At 33.0% G+C, this 16,939-nt stretch overlaps 1 protein-coding gene across 1 annotated transcript in view; it reads right to left on the reverse strand.

Moving 5' to 3' along the window:
* The window catches only part of LOC139500292 (uncharacterized), a 63,214-nt gene that overhangs the window by 22,708 nt on the left and 23,567 nt on the right, over positions 1–16,939 (reverse strand). The window contains exons 9-14 of the mRNA XM_071289034.1: positions 7,202–7,359; positions 5,349–5,515; positions 4,846–5,008; positions 4,142–4,306; positions 2,331–2,504; positions 880–1,030 (exon numbers count right to left, since the gene is read on the reverse strand). Coding sequence (XP_071145135.1) covers positions 880–1,030; positions 2,331–2,504; positions 4,142–4,306; positions 4,846–5,008; positions 5,349–5,515; positions 7,202–7,359 — 978 coding nt within the window. The remainder of the gene's footprint in view (positions 1–879; positions 1,031–2,330; positions 2,505–4,141; positions 4,307–4,845; positions 5,009–5,348; positions 5,516–7,201; positions 7,360–16,939) is intronic.

Below are 16,939 nucleotides of genomic sequence, written 5' to 3' on the forward strand. Positions count from 1 at the left end.
ATTGGCAATATCAGGGCGACAAGTTTTTTTATTAAAGGACACCAGAGTGAGGTATGAGAACCAAAACCTTGCATTATCGTAGTCAATTATGATTTGAGTTAAATGCACCATATGGAAGGGTTGGAACCAGAAACTTTATAGTGTTGACAGCATATGAACTACTTAAGACTACCCAGCCATTGAGACCCTCCTTTAAAAACTTGAGAATATGAGCATGATAATAACATGAACAGTATCAAATTTTCTGCACCAGATGTTCATTTCTACAAATAATGTCTTAATCTAGGCAAATATATTAGAAATTTAAAAACTTATTCAATAGAGCTGCACAATGAACGCATGATACGCCAGTTGCTTTTTTAAAGAATAAACTTTTATAATTACTCAATGTCATTTTTGCTGTTTTCTGCTCTTTGGTCGGGTTGTTGTCTCTTTGACACATTCCCCATTTCCAATTGATTTTAAAGGGATTTAATTTTAATAGATATTTACCAGACACCAAAATTTCATGAAAACTGCTCAAAGCACTTTTGAGTCATTATCTGAAGACTGGAAAATCCCCCCTTTTTAATAAATAAAACCCCACAACTCGAAAACTTACAATTCAAAATTTGTAAAAATAGCAAGGGATCTCACATCAATAGATATAAACATTTCAACAAATTTTCATGCAAATAGGTTTGAGAGTTTTTTGTTGACGACAGCGAGTCTGATGGATACATGAATCAATGGATGGATACATGAATCAATGGATGGATACATGGACGGACAGGCAGACATTGGTGTACCATAATAAGTCCTATAAACAGGCATAACAAAACTTTGAAAGAATTTATAAACCAAAAAAAAAAAAGAAGATATAGCCTAGAGATAACGTACCTTTTATCTTTTTAACATCAATACCTGGTGGATCCTTCTTTAACTTTGGCATAGTTTCCTTCGCAGTATTTTTGTTTTGCAATTTTTGAGTAATCTTATTGATCAATCTACCAATTGCACCAACAATTGAACCTGCTTTTATAGTAAATCCCTAAAAACAGAAAACAATAATCAACTAGATATCATTGAGATGGGAGCCATCTCTGTGGGCCCCGCTGTGAATAATGTGCATTAAAAAATTGTATCTTTACCATAGGACATGGGTTTGTCAACTGAAATCAAAGTTTTTGACCTTGACCTTTGACCTAGGAAGTTGTAAATAAATTATAACACACCCTTTGGTGTTGGTTTATAAACATGTCAAGTATAAACTTTGAAATGATAACGGTTCTCAAGATATAGAGCGGACACGATCTTTACCATAGGACATGGGGTTGTCAACTGAAACCAAAGTTTTTGACCTTGACCTTTGACCTAGGAAGTTGCACATAAATTATGACACACCCTTTGGTGTTGGTTTATATACATGTCAAGTATAAACTTTGAAATGATAACGGTTCTCAAGATATAGAGCGGACACGATCTTTACCATAGGACATGGGGTTGTCAACTGAAACCAAGGTTTTTGACCTTGAACTTTGCCCTAGGCAGTCGTTCATAAATTATGACACACCCTCTGGTGTTGGTTCATATACATGTCAAGTATAAACTTTCAAATCATAACGGTTCTCAAGATATAGAGCGGACACGATCTTCACCACAGGACACAGGTTTGTCAACTGAAACCAAAGTTTTTTTACCTTGACCTTTGACCTAGGAAGTTGTACATACATCATGACACGCCCTCTGGTGGTGGTTAATAAACATGTAAAGTATAAAGTATGAAATCATAATGGTTCTCTAGATATGGAGCGGACACAAAGTGTTACGGACGGACGGACAGACTGATCATTATAGGGGACCCGCCTGTGGCGGGGCCCTAATAAATTTTGTTACAACACACCTGCGCATTCACAATCACAAAGGAATAAATCACCTGAGAAAATTGTAAGACACCATTAAACCAAGCATATAACTCTTCTTACTGGTGTTAATCCTATTCTAGCAATATCAAATTCTCATATGTTTTAGATTCATTTCTAAATTTGTGCATTAACAGATTCCATGCTATTTCCATGAGCAGTACCATTGGTACCACATGTGGAACAAGAACTGCTAAACTTTCCGTTCAAGTTCGAAGAATTTGGATTGGCAGAGAATGATTACTGTGGATTTATTAATATTCTGGGGTTACCAATTTTTGTGGATTTTCTCTAGGTTTATATCAAGACTTTTGTAAAACCACAAAATAAAATATCCACGAAAACACAATATTTCTTCAATCCACAAAAATAAGTAGCCACAAAAATATATATAAATCTACAGTAATATGCTTAACACATCCAGCTTACCATGAAAACTAGTTTATAATCATCACATTCCTGATACCAAGGCTGAAGTTTAACTCCTCTCTTCGTCATAAATCCTGTAGGATCCACTGCCCCTCCATCTTTGTTAAAAATTACTTTAATATGATTTCTACAGGTTGACTTTACTGCCACTCCAATAGTTTGTCCAGCTACAACCTGTAATTTAGAAAATTAAAATGCAAACCATGTCATAACAATCCATTGTTTACACAATTTAGTTTTCACTTTCATTTCTGTCACATTTGCAATATATTTATGAATCTGATTTTTTTCAAATAATCTGTGTTTCCATCCTGATATACAGTAATGATGTCTATATAGTCAGATATATTTGCATTAAAATTGTGTAGAAAGATTCCTCCACCCTTTATAGTACCATTTCAATGATATTTCTCCAAACTTTAATTTCCAGGATGCAAAACATTTAGAATCTAAAATTGCTGTCAATATTTTCTTTAAGCTTTTGGGTCTGAAAAATGCCTTAAATGATTGTGTTTTGACATCTTCAAAATGTGCTGACTTGAGGCCTAAAAATAAATTTATTGAAAAAATAACCAGGTGCTCCCCAGGGTGCAGCTTTATAAAACCGCAGAGGTCGAATCCTGAACAGTTGGGTCAAGTATGGACACAACATTCAAGCTTGATACAGCTTTGAATTTGGATTGTGATCAAATTCTTGACATTATATGAGTTTCTGACACAAAACAAATGTCAAGATCATACAAATCTATTTTGCAATATTGTGCAATTAAAGATTTCTTCTTCAAACTTTTCAAAATTTTGGAATTTGAGAAATTTGGAGAAAAAAAATTGAAAACTACTACCACCCCCTTTTCTTTGCAATAAGTCCAAAACCTGACATTTCTTTATACATTATTTACCAGTAGTGTAAGGGAGGTAAATCCTAACATACCAAACATTGTATGTTAACTGTTTTTGAATTACCTCCCTTACACTGCTTTTAAGTTGTCTTAATTGTCCATCGACCAGAAAAACCCTTTTTTTGCCCTTGATTCCAAAAAATTTTGAGCAATAACCCCCAAAGTCATTACTAACCATCCCTTCATGTTATGGAAACTTGTGGTATAATTTCAGAGAGATTCATACACTTAAACACAAGTTATTGTTTGAAAACTACAAAAATGCTTATTTTGGGCCCCTTTTTTGGCCCCTAATTCCTTAACTATGGGGACCATAACCCCAAAAATCAATCCAAACCTTCCTTTAGTGGTATTAAACCTTTTGTTAAAAAATTATAGAGATCCATTAACTAAACCTAAAGGTATTGTTCGGAAACTAATTGCATCTTCGGACGATGACGACATAATACCATTATACGAAGCAAAATTTTTTTTGCGATCGTATAATAAACCATGTCGCATTTATCAACACAACTGCTGCAAATATGAAGTTATTCAATTTATAATAAGTGGCAGTGTATGTGACCAAAATATTATGTTAATTAAACATACTTTGAAAAAATCAAAGTATGGGCAATCAGGATGTAGGCATCTGACACAAATAAAAGCTCTCAAAACTTACCACTGTCAAGCTGCTTACCAAATATAAAGTTCGTCTGTCAGTACAAAAGCTGAGGAAAGTTTGATGGAAACATTTGTTGGACAAACAGACAGACAAATGAATGGAAAAGGTGATTGCAAAATAGCCCAAAACTCCTAGAGTGAGGTTTCATGATATTCTTTTAATAATGTATACTAGTTCTTCGCTTTATTACTTTAACACAATGACATCATAAAAAAGTATTTTTAAATATTTTTAAAGATAAAACTTACTCTGTGTCTAATATATAATGCATTTTTTGGATGTAGAATGTCAGTGTATGGTTTTATATTCTTTATGACAATTTCAATATCTCTGACAAATCCACCAGTAGCTTTTATTATCACCTCATTCTTATTATCAGACAACATTGCAAATCCTGAAAATGGGGCAACAATCTGTAAAAGTAAAAAAAAAAAATTAATAACAATATAAAGCAGTTAATTATAACTAAAGTTGGCAATGACAATTTTGTTTAAAACTTTTTAATTGTTTATTACAGCATTTGCTCTTTTCTGGATGCATTTATGAAACCTGATGAATAAATTTTACTCATATCAATTAACTTCTTACAATAAGTTTTACTAATTTGACATTGTTGTCAGCTTAATGTGACAAATATTCATAATAGTTGCATATTCAAAATTACAGAAATTAAAAACTACTTGGAATACATTTATATAACTAAATAAACTCATTCATAGATACCAGGATTGAAATTTTGTACTAAAAGACCAAATAAACAAGAATATGTCCTTATTACATGAATGCACCAATCGCATTTGATAAAAATTGGCAAATTAGATATATATTCAGTGCAATGCTAATTTGGATTAAAGACAGCTACGCTGGATGGTATTGTGTCAGATTATCATGATACAAAAATTGTTCTATTTGATTTTCATATTAACAAACTTCACTTTAAAGGAATACTAACTGTTTCTCCCACATCAGCATCCAAGTCAACTCCTCCTTCCCTTCCAGCTGGGTAGAAACCATCATAGTCACATCCAGATCCCTTCAAGCGTGTGACATTAGGAAAATGTTTGTGTGCACCAGGACCAAAGATAGAAGCAAGTCTAGACATAGCATTTTCATACCTTCAAATATTTTAAATAGTTTAATAGTATGAAATATTTTTTCAATAATTCATCAACAGTTTTTACTTTATTTTCTTGAAGGTTATATTTCAATTATGCTTCCTCATCATTTTGCTGTTAACCCCTCCCCTCCAAAAATGCCAGTTAACAGCAATTCTTTTTAAAACTTTTTTTAAACAAAATAGTATATTCTTTTTTCAAAAATTGTATACAAAAGGTACTGTTGTCCTCAAGAAATGTTATAATAAAATGTTAAAACTTATTATAGTATTAAACATAGTTATAAAAAATAAAGTATTGTTGTTGTTGTTAAGTTGAAAGGCTAAATAACAGTAATTACCCATTTTTCAAGATGGTATAAGCTTCTTTGACAGACTTCACTAAGGAGAAAAACTCAAAGAACTTGCTCAAGAAGGAATCTGCAAAACCAGTAAGTCCTTGCAATGATGTAACCAACTCATTAACTGTTGTCGTTATGTCATCCACAACATTCTGTCTCATCTCACGCTACCAAAAGTTAAATTAAATATGTATAATACATACTGAAATACGAAAGTTTAAACGCACAAAAAAAACAGTAAGAAAACTTGTGAGATTTAACTTCATAGCTCCCATCAAAAAGATGCTCCCATTTTTAATACTCCAAAACACCTAAACATAACTAAAACCAACGAAGAATTTTCATAATAGCTTGAGATATTTAAGATTCTCTGAAACTTTCATCAGAAACTTATTTCTTATTAAAAGTTACAGATACATAGTTGCCAGTCATTTTTTTATATCTTGAATACTTAGTTCATGCTTTTTTATTGAAAATCTGATAAGATCATTTAAATTAAATAAAAAATTAAGGCATTCATAATGCAATTAGATTTGCAGAATTCTCCACTGGACATTTTAGCTTCATGGTAATGTGATGCTATATTTCTGAATGTGATGCTATATTTCTAAATGTGATGCTATATTTCTAAATGTGATGCTATCTGAATTATTTTCTTATAGATTGTGTTATGGATGTGATGCTATAATTTTTAGAAACATGATGGTATTTCAAATTTCCTTTTTTACCAGGATGCTATATGAAATATCATCGGAGAACACTGAATTGACTATGGTTTTTTAAGATTGTCTCATCTTAATTTATTCTCTATTACAAGAGGAGTTAAAGAAAACAACCATTAAAAACTCTGTCAAATAGAGAAATCCTGAAATCAACTAACTGATACTGCAATCACTTTACATTAAAAATCATTTCCAGGAGAGGTCTACTCACTTTGGAACACAGAAAATGCACAAGATCATGTGATAACCTAAAATTTTATGCAAGTTAAAGCGGTGACAATTACAAATGTCTAGAAATAAACCAAAGCACTCTCATAACTACTGGTGTGTGGTTCTGTCAAGGTATATTTGTTCCGCCTAACAGAAGTTCCGATGGAAACTTTGTTATAAACATTGTCATAATATCTATTTCTGTTGAAACAAATATTCTATACCATTTATTCCGTTAGGAACATATACTGTAATATTTATTCCTGTGGAAATAATATTCCAGAATATATTTTCCTTTTGGAACTTATATTATGAAGGAACTTATATTCTGTGACAGGCTATAAATCAGAAAGCAGTAACAAGTCATACCTTAAATTTTCATGGATGGAAAAGATGATTTTCTGCTTTATACAAAAAGACCCAGAGATTAAGTGTCAAATGGATGGAAGTGATTAGAACCTAGGTATATGAACTATAGTAACACAAGAGTGTGTTTCAAACACTTTTTCCAGAATAAAAATGTTCAAAAGTTGTTCCCATGTTTGAGCAAGAAAGATTGACATAAAATGTCAAGCAGAAAGCTTTGCACTTTTTGAAAATGGTTATTGGGTCCGACATGGAAAACTAGGAAAAAATGGCCTGTAGTAATACATTATACATGTATATGTAATATATAAAACTAGTAAGTTGTTTCCTTTAAAAAAAAATATGCAATCATGAACTTGATTGCCTGTTTCGATTGGAAGATATTTGTTATGGTTTACTTTCATAGTTTTAACTCAGAAAAATATTCAAATTATTCGAGAACCTCTTTTTCATTAGTTTTAAAATTACATAGAAAAATAAGAAAAACATAAATAATAGTACGTAACAATCACAAGTTTAATTTTTTATGCAGAGCTGGCATTTGTATTTTCTTACCAAAGTCATCTTTCCTTTAGTAAATTGTCTAACTGAGTCTTCTTCAATGTTTTCATTAACCCAAGCTTTACTTTTAACTGAAACTTGATTCATCACTGTAACTGACAGATCCACTATTTCACTAATTTCAGTCAAGTCAAGCCAATATAACTTGGAGTCTGAAATAAATAAAATATTACTGTTTTACAAATAGATCTAGGAGATATTGGTAATAGTTTTTATTTCTACAAAAATGTACTTTTTATAAATGAAGTAACAATAAATGAAATTATTTTTAAAAAAGCTTCTTATTCATCATTAAATCTTTCAAAGTCATGATAAATGCAACAATAAAAAAATGCACTTGACCTGTATTTAATAGTTATTTATTATCTCTTATGATACTTTGGCCTCTTTATACAGCAAATCTCAGTTATCAACAATCAGAAACCATAAGATTCGATGAACTAGAGGCTCTAAAGAGCCTGTGTCGCTCACCTTGGTCTATGTGCATATTAAACAAAGGACACAAATGGATTCATGACAAAATTGTATTTTGGTGATGGTGATGTGTTTGAAGTTCTTACTTTACTGAACGATTTTGCTTCTTACAATTATATCTATATAGTCCAGCAGATAGGTGAATAATTGTGCACTTTGTGTTAAAAGCATAAAATTTGGTAGAAACATAGTTTGGACCATTCTAAACAAAATTAGATATGGAGGCAAGGTTGATTTGATCCACTTCCGGTTTTATCATCAAAATGGCGGACATGCATTTGATAACTGATAAATGGTTACCCAACATATAGGTGAACAATTGTGTACTATGTTTTAAAAGCATAAAATTTGGTAGAAACATAGTTTGGACCATTCTAAACAAAATTAGATATAGAGGCAAGCTTGATTTTATCCACTTCCGGTTTTATCATCAAAATGGCGGAAATGCATTTGATAACTGATTAATGGTTATTCAAATCTCACAGCTGGTAGCAAAGTTTGCTGTGTAGACTATAATATTATTGTGTATTCATGGTTTGAAATAATGTATCATTTCTTTGAAACCCTCGGGGTATTGTATTCAGAAATTTGTCACTTCCGGTAAAAAATATCACAAGTAAACATAATTTAGAGACAAAATACATATGTTTGATAAAAAAAAGCAATGTTGTCCAAAAAAGGTTAAATATCATTGACCTCTGATATTGTTCGATCAAATATCAGCATAACGAATCATTCGATTAATTGCGTAATAGTGGTGTCGACATTCAGAGTACTCACCTGGGTTGCGTCCAATATCGTAGTGGCTACAAAGGGCTACGTAGATGTATGACTATTGAACGTGTAGCTAGCCTAGCTGCAACATAGATATAGATAGCAGCTAGACTAGCTACTCGTTCAGTAGACAAATATCTACGTATCACTACGTAGCTGCTACGATATTGGACGCAACCCTGGTCTCTCATAACGGTGTATACTCTTGTGACACCATTCAATACCATTCATGTATCCCCTGTTTTTTTCTCTCACCTTAACCAGCGATCTATGCCACAGTGTCGAATACAGTGAATGCATGGAAAACAGGCAATGCATATGTTTTTCTTGTTCTAAAAAGTTAGCAAGCTCATGAATTGAAATGTATACGAAGTGGTTTCCATTGCCAAAGCAACCCATAAATATCAGCTGCGTTGTCACATGAAACAAGTACTAATACATCTGTAACAACTGTAGCAATGATTCTCATCTCGAAAGTGTGTTCATCCATCTGTTTATTTGACAGAAAATGAATGAGCTCTGTTTTGTTTTGATCTACACGTGAGAAGCTCTATCAGTTTCGTGGTTAGCATGTTTGCCTTTGACAACGTCTCCTTGAACTGTCAATCTTTATATTGTCTATAATAGTTACATCTTGTCAATAGTTCTAAAAAGTAAAATCACAAAAATACTGAACTCAGAGGAAAATCAAATCGGAAAGTCCCTTTTCTATTCAACGAACGACGAATAGTATAAACAACTGCTGAGGGAGCTATATCTTTAATTGGTATACAGAACAAGCAGTTCGTTGCTGTCTTCAAGAAATTGATTTCCTATCTCTCCTACCACAGAACCTACATCATGGATAAACGACATTTGAGCTCTTATTTTCAGCTCATGGTCAGTTGTGTTCTCTTCATCAAGAAATCGATATATGACTGTCCCTCTGGTATCTTTCGCCCCTCTTCTCAAACTCTTAAGCAAGTCTCGCCATTTCTTGTCAAGCTGATATCCGACTTAACAACATATAAAATTGAGAATGGAAATGGGGAATGTGTCAAAGAGACAACAACCCGACCAAATAAAAAACAACAGCAGAGGGTCACCAACAGGTCTTCAATGTAGCGAGAAATTCCCGCACCCGGAGGCGTCCTTCAGCTGGCCCCTAAACAAATATATACTAGTCCAGTGATAATGAACGCCATACTAATTTCCAAATTGTACACAAGAAACTAAAATTAAAATAATACAAGACTAACAAAGGCCAGAGGCTCCTGACTTGGGACAGGCGCAAAAATGCGGCGGGGTAAAACATGTTTGTGAGATATCAACCCTCCCCCTATACCTCTAACCAATGTAGTAAAGTAAACGCATAACAATACGCACATTAAAATTCAGTTCAAGAGAAATCCGAGTCTGATGTCAGAAGATGTAACCAAAGAAAATAAACAAAATGACAATAATACATAAATAACAACAGACTACTAGCAGTTAACTGACATGCCAGCTCCAGACTTCAATTAAACTGACTGAAAGATTATGATTTCATCATATGAACATCAGGCACAATCCTTCCCGTTAGGGGTTTAGTATCATACCATCATAACATATATGAGAAGAACATAACCCGTGTCATGCCAACAACTGTTTTTAGAATAAATGTGTTTAGTTCCGATGCAAAGACCTTATCAGTGATTCAATATTAACGCCAAAATATGCAATCTTTAATGACTTGACAACAGTATCGTAATTATATCCCTTCTTAATAAGTCTATTCAAAGGTTTTGTAAGTTTCTGAGGTGAATACTGACACTTTTGTGCTTTATAAAGAATATTACCATAAAAAATTGGATGTGAAATACCTGAACGTATTAGAAGTCTGCATGTTGAGCTATATTTACGAATGATGTCTTTATACCGATGATAAAATTTAGTAAATGTTTTGACTAGTTTGTGATATCGAAAACCTTGGTGTAATAATTTTTCAGTAATACATAAATTTCTCTCGTTAAAATCGAAAATATTGTTACATACACGAGCGAATCGTACAAGTTGAGATATATAAACACCGTAAGATGGTGACAAGGGAACGTCACCATCTAAAAACGGATAATTAACGATAGGAAATGAAAAATCATCCCTTTTATCATAAATTTTAGTATTCAGCTTTCCATTAGTGATATAGATATCAAGATCGAGAAAAGGGCAGTGGTCATTGTTAGTATTAGCTTTATTTAAAGTAAGTTCAACAGGATAAATTTCATTAATATACATACTGAAGTCGTCATTATTGAGAGCCAAAATATCATCCAAATATCTAAAAGTATTATTAAATTTGTTTATCAGATGTTGTTTCGATGGGTCTTTGCTTATTTTTGTCATAAATTGTAACTCATAACAATACAAAAACAGGTCCGCAATAAGTGGTGCACAGTTAGTCCCCATTGGAATTCCGATAATCTGACGATATACGGAATCTCCAAAGCGAACAAAAATGTTATCTAGTAAAAATTCAAGGGCATATATAGTATCAAAGCATGTCCAATTAACATAGTATTTTTGTTTATTGCTACTAAAAAATGACCTAAAAGAGTTTGAACATATATATTCACATTCTGATTTTTTGAATGCCCATTTAATTAGGTGTGTGAATTTTTTCTTAATGAGAATGTGAGGCAATGTGGTATACAGGGTAGAAAAATCAAAACTTTGAACAGATTCAAAATCACCAATATAAGCATGCAATTTATCAAGTACTTCCAACGAGTTCTTGACACTCCAAAAGTAATTTATTCCACTATTTTCGAAGGCCTTATTTGAACAATTTATTATCAGGTTTTTAATTGTACCAAGTGTGCTGGTAAGAAGAATAGACAATTTAGTAGTTGAACAATGGCTTGAAGACGAAATAAATCTATATTTGTAAGGGGTTTTGTGTAGCTTCGGAAGCCAATACATAGTTGGGACTTTCATTGTATTTGGCTCTGCTTGTAAAGCGGTGGCTAAAAGTTTATGTTTGTTACAGATTTCGTTTTCTGAAAATGGAGTCAGTTGGAATGTTGGCGAATTGGTGATTTCCTTTTTCAGAACCTCAATGTAAAATTTACGTCAAACAATAATAATATTATTAGCAGCTTTATCTGCCGGGACAAAAACAAATTCCTTGGCTAGTTCTTTTAGTTTATGTTTGATACGAGAAATAGGTTTATTGTGGTTATTGTTTATAGTAAAATGTTCTTTAAAATGTTGAATACGTACATCAACTATCTGCATTACTGAATTAAAAAAAGAGTCCAAAGATTTTTTGTCAGCTTTTTCCCGTTTTATCCATTTCATACAGTAAGTATGGAGTGAGTCATGGATGATATTACGACACTCATTCCAATTAATAATTGACGGGGGACGATATTTAGGTCCTTTACTGAGGAATGATTTTAACTCTCGGTCTTGAACGATGTTAAGATCTCCTGTTATAACATGGGAAATGGGTCCATAAATATATTCGGAATTACTGCAATTACATGAAGTAGGGGTATTTTCACTGATATAAACATCTTTACACAATTGACTATAATTAAACTCAAATTTCCGGGTAGATTTCTTGTAAATATAACAAATAAGAGGTAGCTCAGTATTGTCGAAATATCCAGGAATTTGTTCTTTAACAGAATGGTCGTTAAATATACCGGCAATATTTACAAAATCAAAGCCTTTATTGACATACTTAATTTTAATAAAATGTTTTTTATGATCTTCAGGGCGATCAATTTTGGGAAATAATTTAGAATAACAATATGCCATAATAATTTGAACAATTTCATACTTAGGACTGCTATATGAAATTGTGTTGCAATCCTCCAAAATTTTATTTAACTTATTAACCGGTAACGAACAGAGTTTTGTTAACAAATAATGTCTGCCGTTGTTTTTTGAAATAGAAATTAGGTCCGAAATATTGGTATGATTGGCCCGAAATTTTCTTTGATTGCGATTTGTTCTACGACCGTGAGAACGTTTTTTACGAACAGTTTTAGAAACTATATCCAAAATGTTAACGGAATTGGTTCTAGATATATTACCAATTCCCATGATATTATCATTTAGACAGAGAGGGTAAACTGTCTGTAATTTTTTAATCCAATTTAATTCAATTATTTTCCGTGATCGTACAAACTTTGAATGCGATTCACCAGGCTGCTTATTTACAACTTCTAAAGGTTGAACTGCTAAATATTTAAAAGGATGGTTGTGCTTCTTAAGGTGTTGGTAAATGATACTTTTGAATTTATTGGGTCTTTTAAAACGATACAGATGTTCTTGAGTGCGTTTAGATAAATATCGTCCAGTTTCTCCTACGTACTGAATACCACACCCCGGTTTGTTTCATGTGAGTAAATAAATAATACTGTTTGTTTTTCAAGTTATATCAGTTTCAAAATTTAAAGAAAATGTGCGACCATTAAACGTGGACCTTACCGTATTGTTGGTGGAAAGACGGGGACATGTAAGTCATTTTTTGGCATGACACTTATCGATAGAAGGGTAACCACGCTTTTTATTGTTAAAAATGTTAGAGATTGTAGTATTTTTAGATAACCGATTTTGAAGATTGAGACGTGTGGATACCCTTTGAACAAGTTTGGTATTAAGTAATTTTCCATTTCTAAGCTTCATAATTGTTTTGTTAGTGAATTATATAATAAAGGAGCAAAGATTGGCGTCCAGAATATGAACCAGCATATAATAATTGAAGTTATATAAAATGGATAAATTTGTTCGGCTAAAAATGTCAAACGCTATCAGTATTAAATAGTAGAATGGGGCTGAATATTGAAATACTACTTTTTGATAAATATTCCTAAAGTAATGAATTAGAGCAGTTCTCGCTCGGACACACACTCCATAATCTAGTATATTATAAGAGCATAAACCTGAAGCACGGGGAGGCACTCTACTGCCTCCACACGGCACTAAAGACAAACTCTGTAAAATGTTTATTTCATGTGTTCTGTCAGACAGTGAACCATTATTTCTAAGTGCATATGTTTCTTTAGATGCATGATGACGGATCTTTGGAGAGTTAACGTTAAGGATTCGTTTGTAGCTGTTAAATATAAATATCCAAGCAATTATTAGTGTTTCCTGCTTATGAGAGTCAGTTGTTATATATTGTCCATACAACGACATACTAACAAGAGCTACAAGAGATTTTGGAACATAATTTTCCTCACAGTTCACTGGAAAACCAAAATGTAACAATAAACATGTCGCTGCGAATTTTTGTTACTGCTTTATAAATCTGCATTTAGTTTCAGTCAAAGGCTTCATCACCTGTTTTCTGAAACGAGGGTTCTATATTATCTTTGAAAACAAGTTAATTCTCTCTCCCTTGTTTTTATTCCTGAATATCAGGTAAATAAGCTAGCATTAGATATAAGAAGTTGTGTGAGTGCTATTGAGACAAATCTCCATCCAAGTCAAACACGTGAAAGCTCTCTCACAGGCAAACAACCCATAATTTTAAAATGTAAGAAGTCTATTCTTTCATCTTGAATTATGAATTCTGTCTTCAATGTCAACATCTAGATTCCTTATTCGCCTAGAAAAAACCTGACATCTTGAATACTGGTGCTAAATATTCTTTGGTTATGGAATCTTCATTGTAGCTGATGATGTCAGCTAATGCGATTCCATGGCTTATTCGTGCGTCTCTTCCTTATTAAGTCTCATCTTCACTAGAGACTTTTGATGCCTGTCGATAAAGATAAGCAAGACATTGGACATAATATATCGTTTTTTGTACAATGAGGTCCCCAGCACTGAGATTCTCTAATAAAGTTGTGTACTGAAGCATTTGTACACATTGACTGTGCGGGTGGGTTTCCAGCTCCGATTGTCTTTTTTTTACATATCATCTGTATCCTTTTGATGTCTTATTTTAGTTCTCTTTAGTTCTGTGTTTAGATGGCAGGTCTTATGCCTTGAGGCATTGTTTTTGTACGTAGTACGTGGAAGACCCCTGCCATCATATTGTGTATACAGATGGGTCGTAGACGGTAAACATGGAAGTTCTTTGTATTTAACGAGATTTCCAGCCATAGTAAAATATCCGGCACCAATATTGATACACTTTGAGGGTCACGGTAGGGCATTGCAGCTATTCATCTGTCATATTTTGACAAATTATACATTTAACATTGAGAATAGAAATAGGGAATATATCAAAGAGACAACAAACTGACCAAAGAGCAGACACTAGCCGAATGCCACCAATAAGTGTTCTATGCAGCGAGAAATTACTGCAACCGGATGTGGTCACCAGCTGGTCCCTATACAAATGGTGTACTAATTCAGAGTAAATGGATGTCACACTAAATTCCAAAGCATATTAATGAACTAAAGTCCAGTCAACCTCTTCAACATTTTGGGACGAACTACCTGGTCTTCGATTATCTGACGCCTCAATAAGTTCAAATCTGTAAGAGCTCATCTTTCAATTGTTATTTAGACTCTTGATTTATCGAAGTGTATGTCTATCTTCATTCAAATATATAATGAAACAGTAGTGTTCACCATATCAATTGAATTTTTATGATCTCCAAAGAAATAAATACCTGATTCTATTACACCATTCTTCTCACTTTTTGCAAATTAAAAGTCAACATTTTTCTTGAATTTTGACATGAAATTTCGACCGGAAGTTAACCAAACTCATCCAAATTGCTGCTTCAGCAACACTGAAACCCATCTAATACGATTCAGATCAAGTAAAACATTAGTTCTTTTAGTTTAAACTAAAAAAATTGAAAGAGAATTAAGAAAAGTTGAAATTTAAACATGCATCCGCCATTTTGGATTTTACCGGAAGTTAACTATATTTCCAGCTTGCCTCCATATCTAAAATTGAAGAGTATAGATAGAAGTATGTTTGAGTAAAATTTGGTGCTTTTAACACGAAGTGCACAATTCCTTCATATATTGCACCTATCTGCTGGACTAATAATGAACTTTGCCCATTAGTAACAGAGAACTATATGTGGTAAAAATTTACATAAATTTACCAAATTAATGAAAATTGTTAAAAATTGACTATAAAGGGCAATAACTCCTTAAGGGGTCAATTGACCATTTAGGTCATGTTGACTTATTTGTAGATCTTACTTTGCTGAACATTATTGCTGTTTACAGTTTATCGCTATCTATAATAGTATTCAAGATAACCAAAAAACGGCAAAATTTCTTTAAAAATTACCAATTGGAGGGCAGCAACCCAACAACCAGTTGTCCAATTCATCTGAAAAATTCAGGGCAGATAGATATTGACTTGATTAACAATTTAACTTCTTGTCAGATTTGCTCTAGATGCTTTGGTTTCATAGTTATAAGCCAAAAGCCTATGTTCTATTTTTAGCCGTGGCGGCCATCTTGGTTGAATGGCCAGGTCATCGGACACATTTTTCAAACTAGATACCCCAAAGATGATTGTGGCCTAGTAGTTTCAGTGGAGATTTTGTAAAAGATTACTTAGATTTATGAAAAATGGTTAAAGATTGACTATAAAGGGCAATAACTCCTAAAGGGGTCAACTGACCATTTTGGTCATGTTGACTTATTTGTAGATCTTACTTTGCTGAACATTATTGCTGTTTACAATTTATCTCTATCTATAATAATATTCAAGATAATAACCAAAAACAGCAAAATTTCCTCAAAATTACCAACTCAGGGGCAGCAACCCAACAACCGATTGACCGTTTCATCTGAAAATTTCAGGGCAGATAGATCTTGACCTGATAAACATTTTTATCTCTGTCAGATTTTCTCAAAATGCTTTGGTTTTTGAGTTATAAGCCAAAAACTGCATTTTACCCCTATGTTCTATTTTTAGCGGTGGCGGCCATCTTGGTTGGTTGACCAGGTCACGCCACACATTTTTTAAACTAGATACCCCAAGGATGATTGTGGCCAAGTTTGGATTAATTTGGCCCAGTAGTTTCAGAGGAGAAGATTTTTGTAAAAGATTACTTTAATTTACGAAAAATGGTTAAAAATTGACTATAAAGGGCAATAACTCCTAAACGGGTCAACTGACCATTTTGGTCATGTTGACTTAATTGTAGATCTTACTTTGCTGAACATTATTGCTGTTTACAGTTTATCTCTATCTATAATAATATTCAAGATAATAACCAAAAACAGCAAAATTTCCTCAAAATTACCAATTCAGGGGCAGCAACCCAACAACCCATTGACCGATTCATCTGAAAATTTCAGGGCAGATAGATCTTGACCTGATAAACATTTTTATCCCGTCAGATTTCCTCAAAATGCTTTGGTTTTTGAGTTATAAGCCAAAAACTGCATTTTACCCCTTTGTTCTATTTTTAGCCGTGGCGGCCATCTTGGTTGGTTGACCAGGTCATGCCACACATTTTTTAAACTAGATACCCCAAAGATGATTGTGGCCAAGTTTGGATTAATTTGGCCCAGTAGTTTCAGAGGAGA

The sequence above is a fragment of the Mytilus edulis genome, chromosome 13 (assembly GCF_963676685.1).
Source record: "Mytilus edulis chromosome 13, xbMytEdul2.2, whole genome shotgun sequence".
NCBI lineage: Eukaryota > Metazoa > Mollusca > Bivalvia > Mytilida > Mytilidae > Mytilus > Mytilus edulis.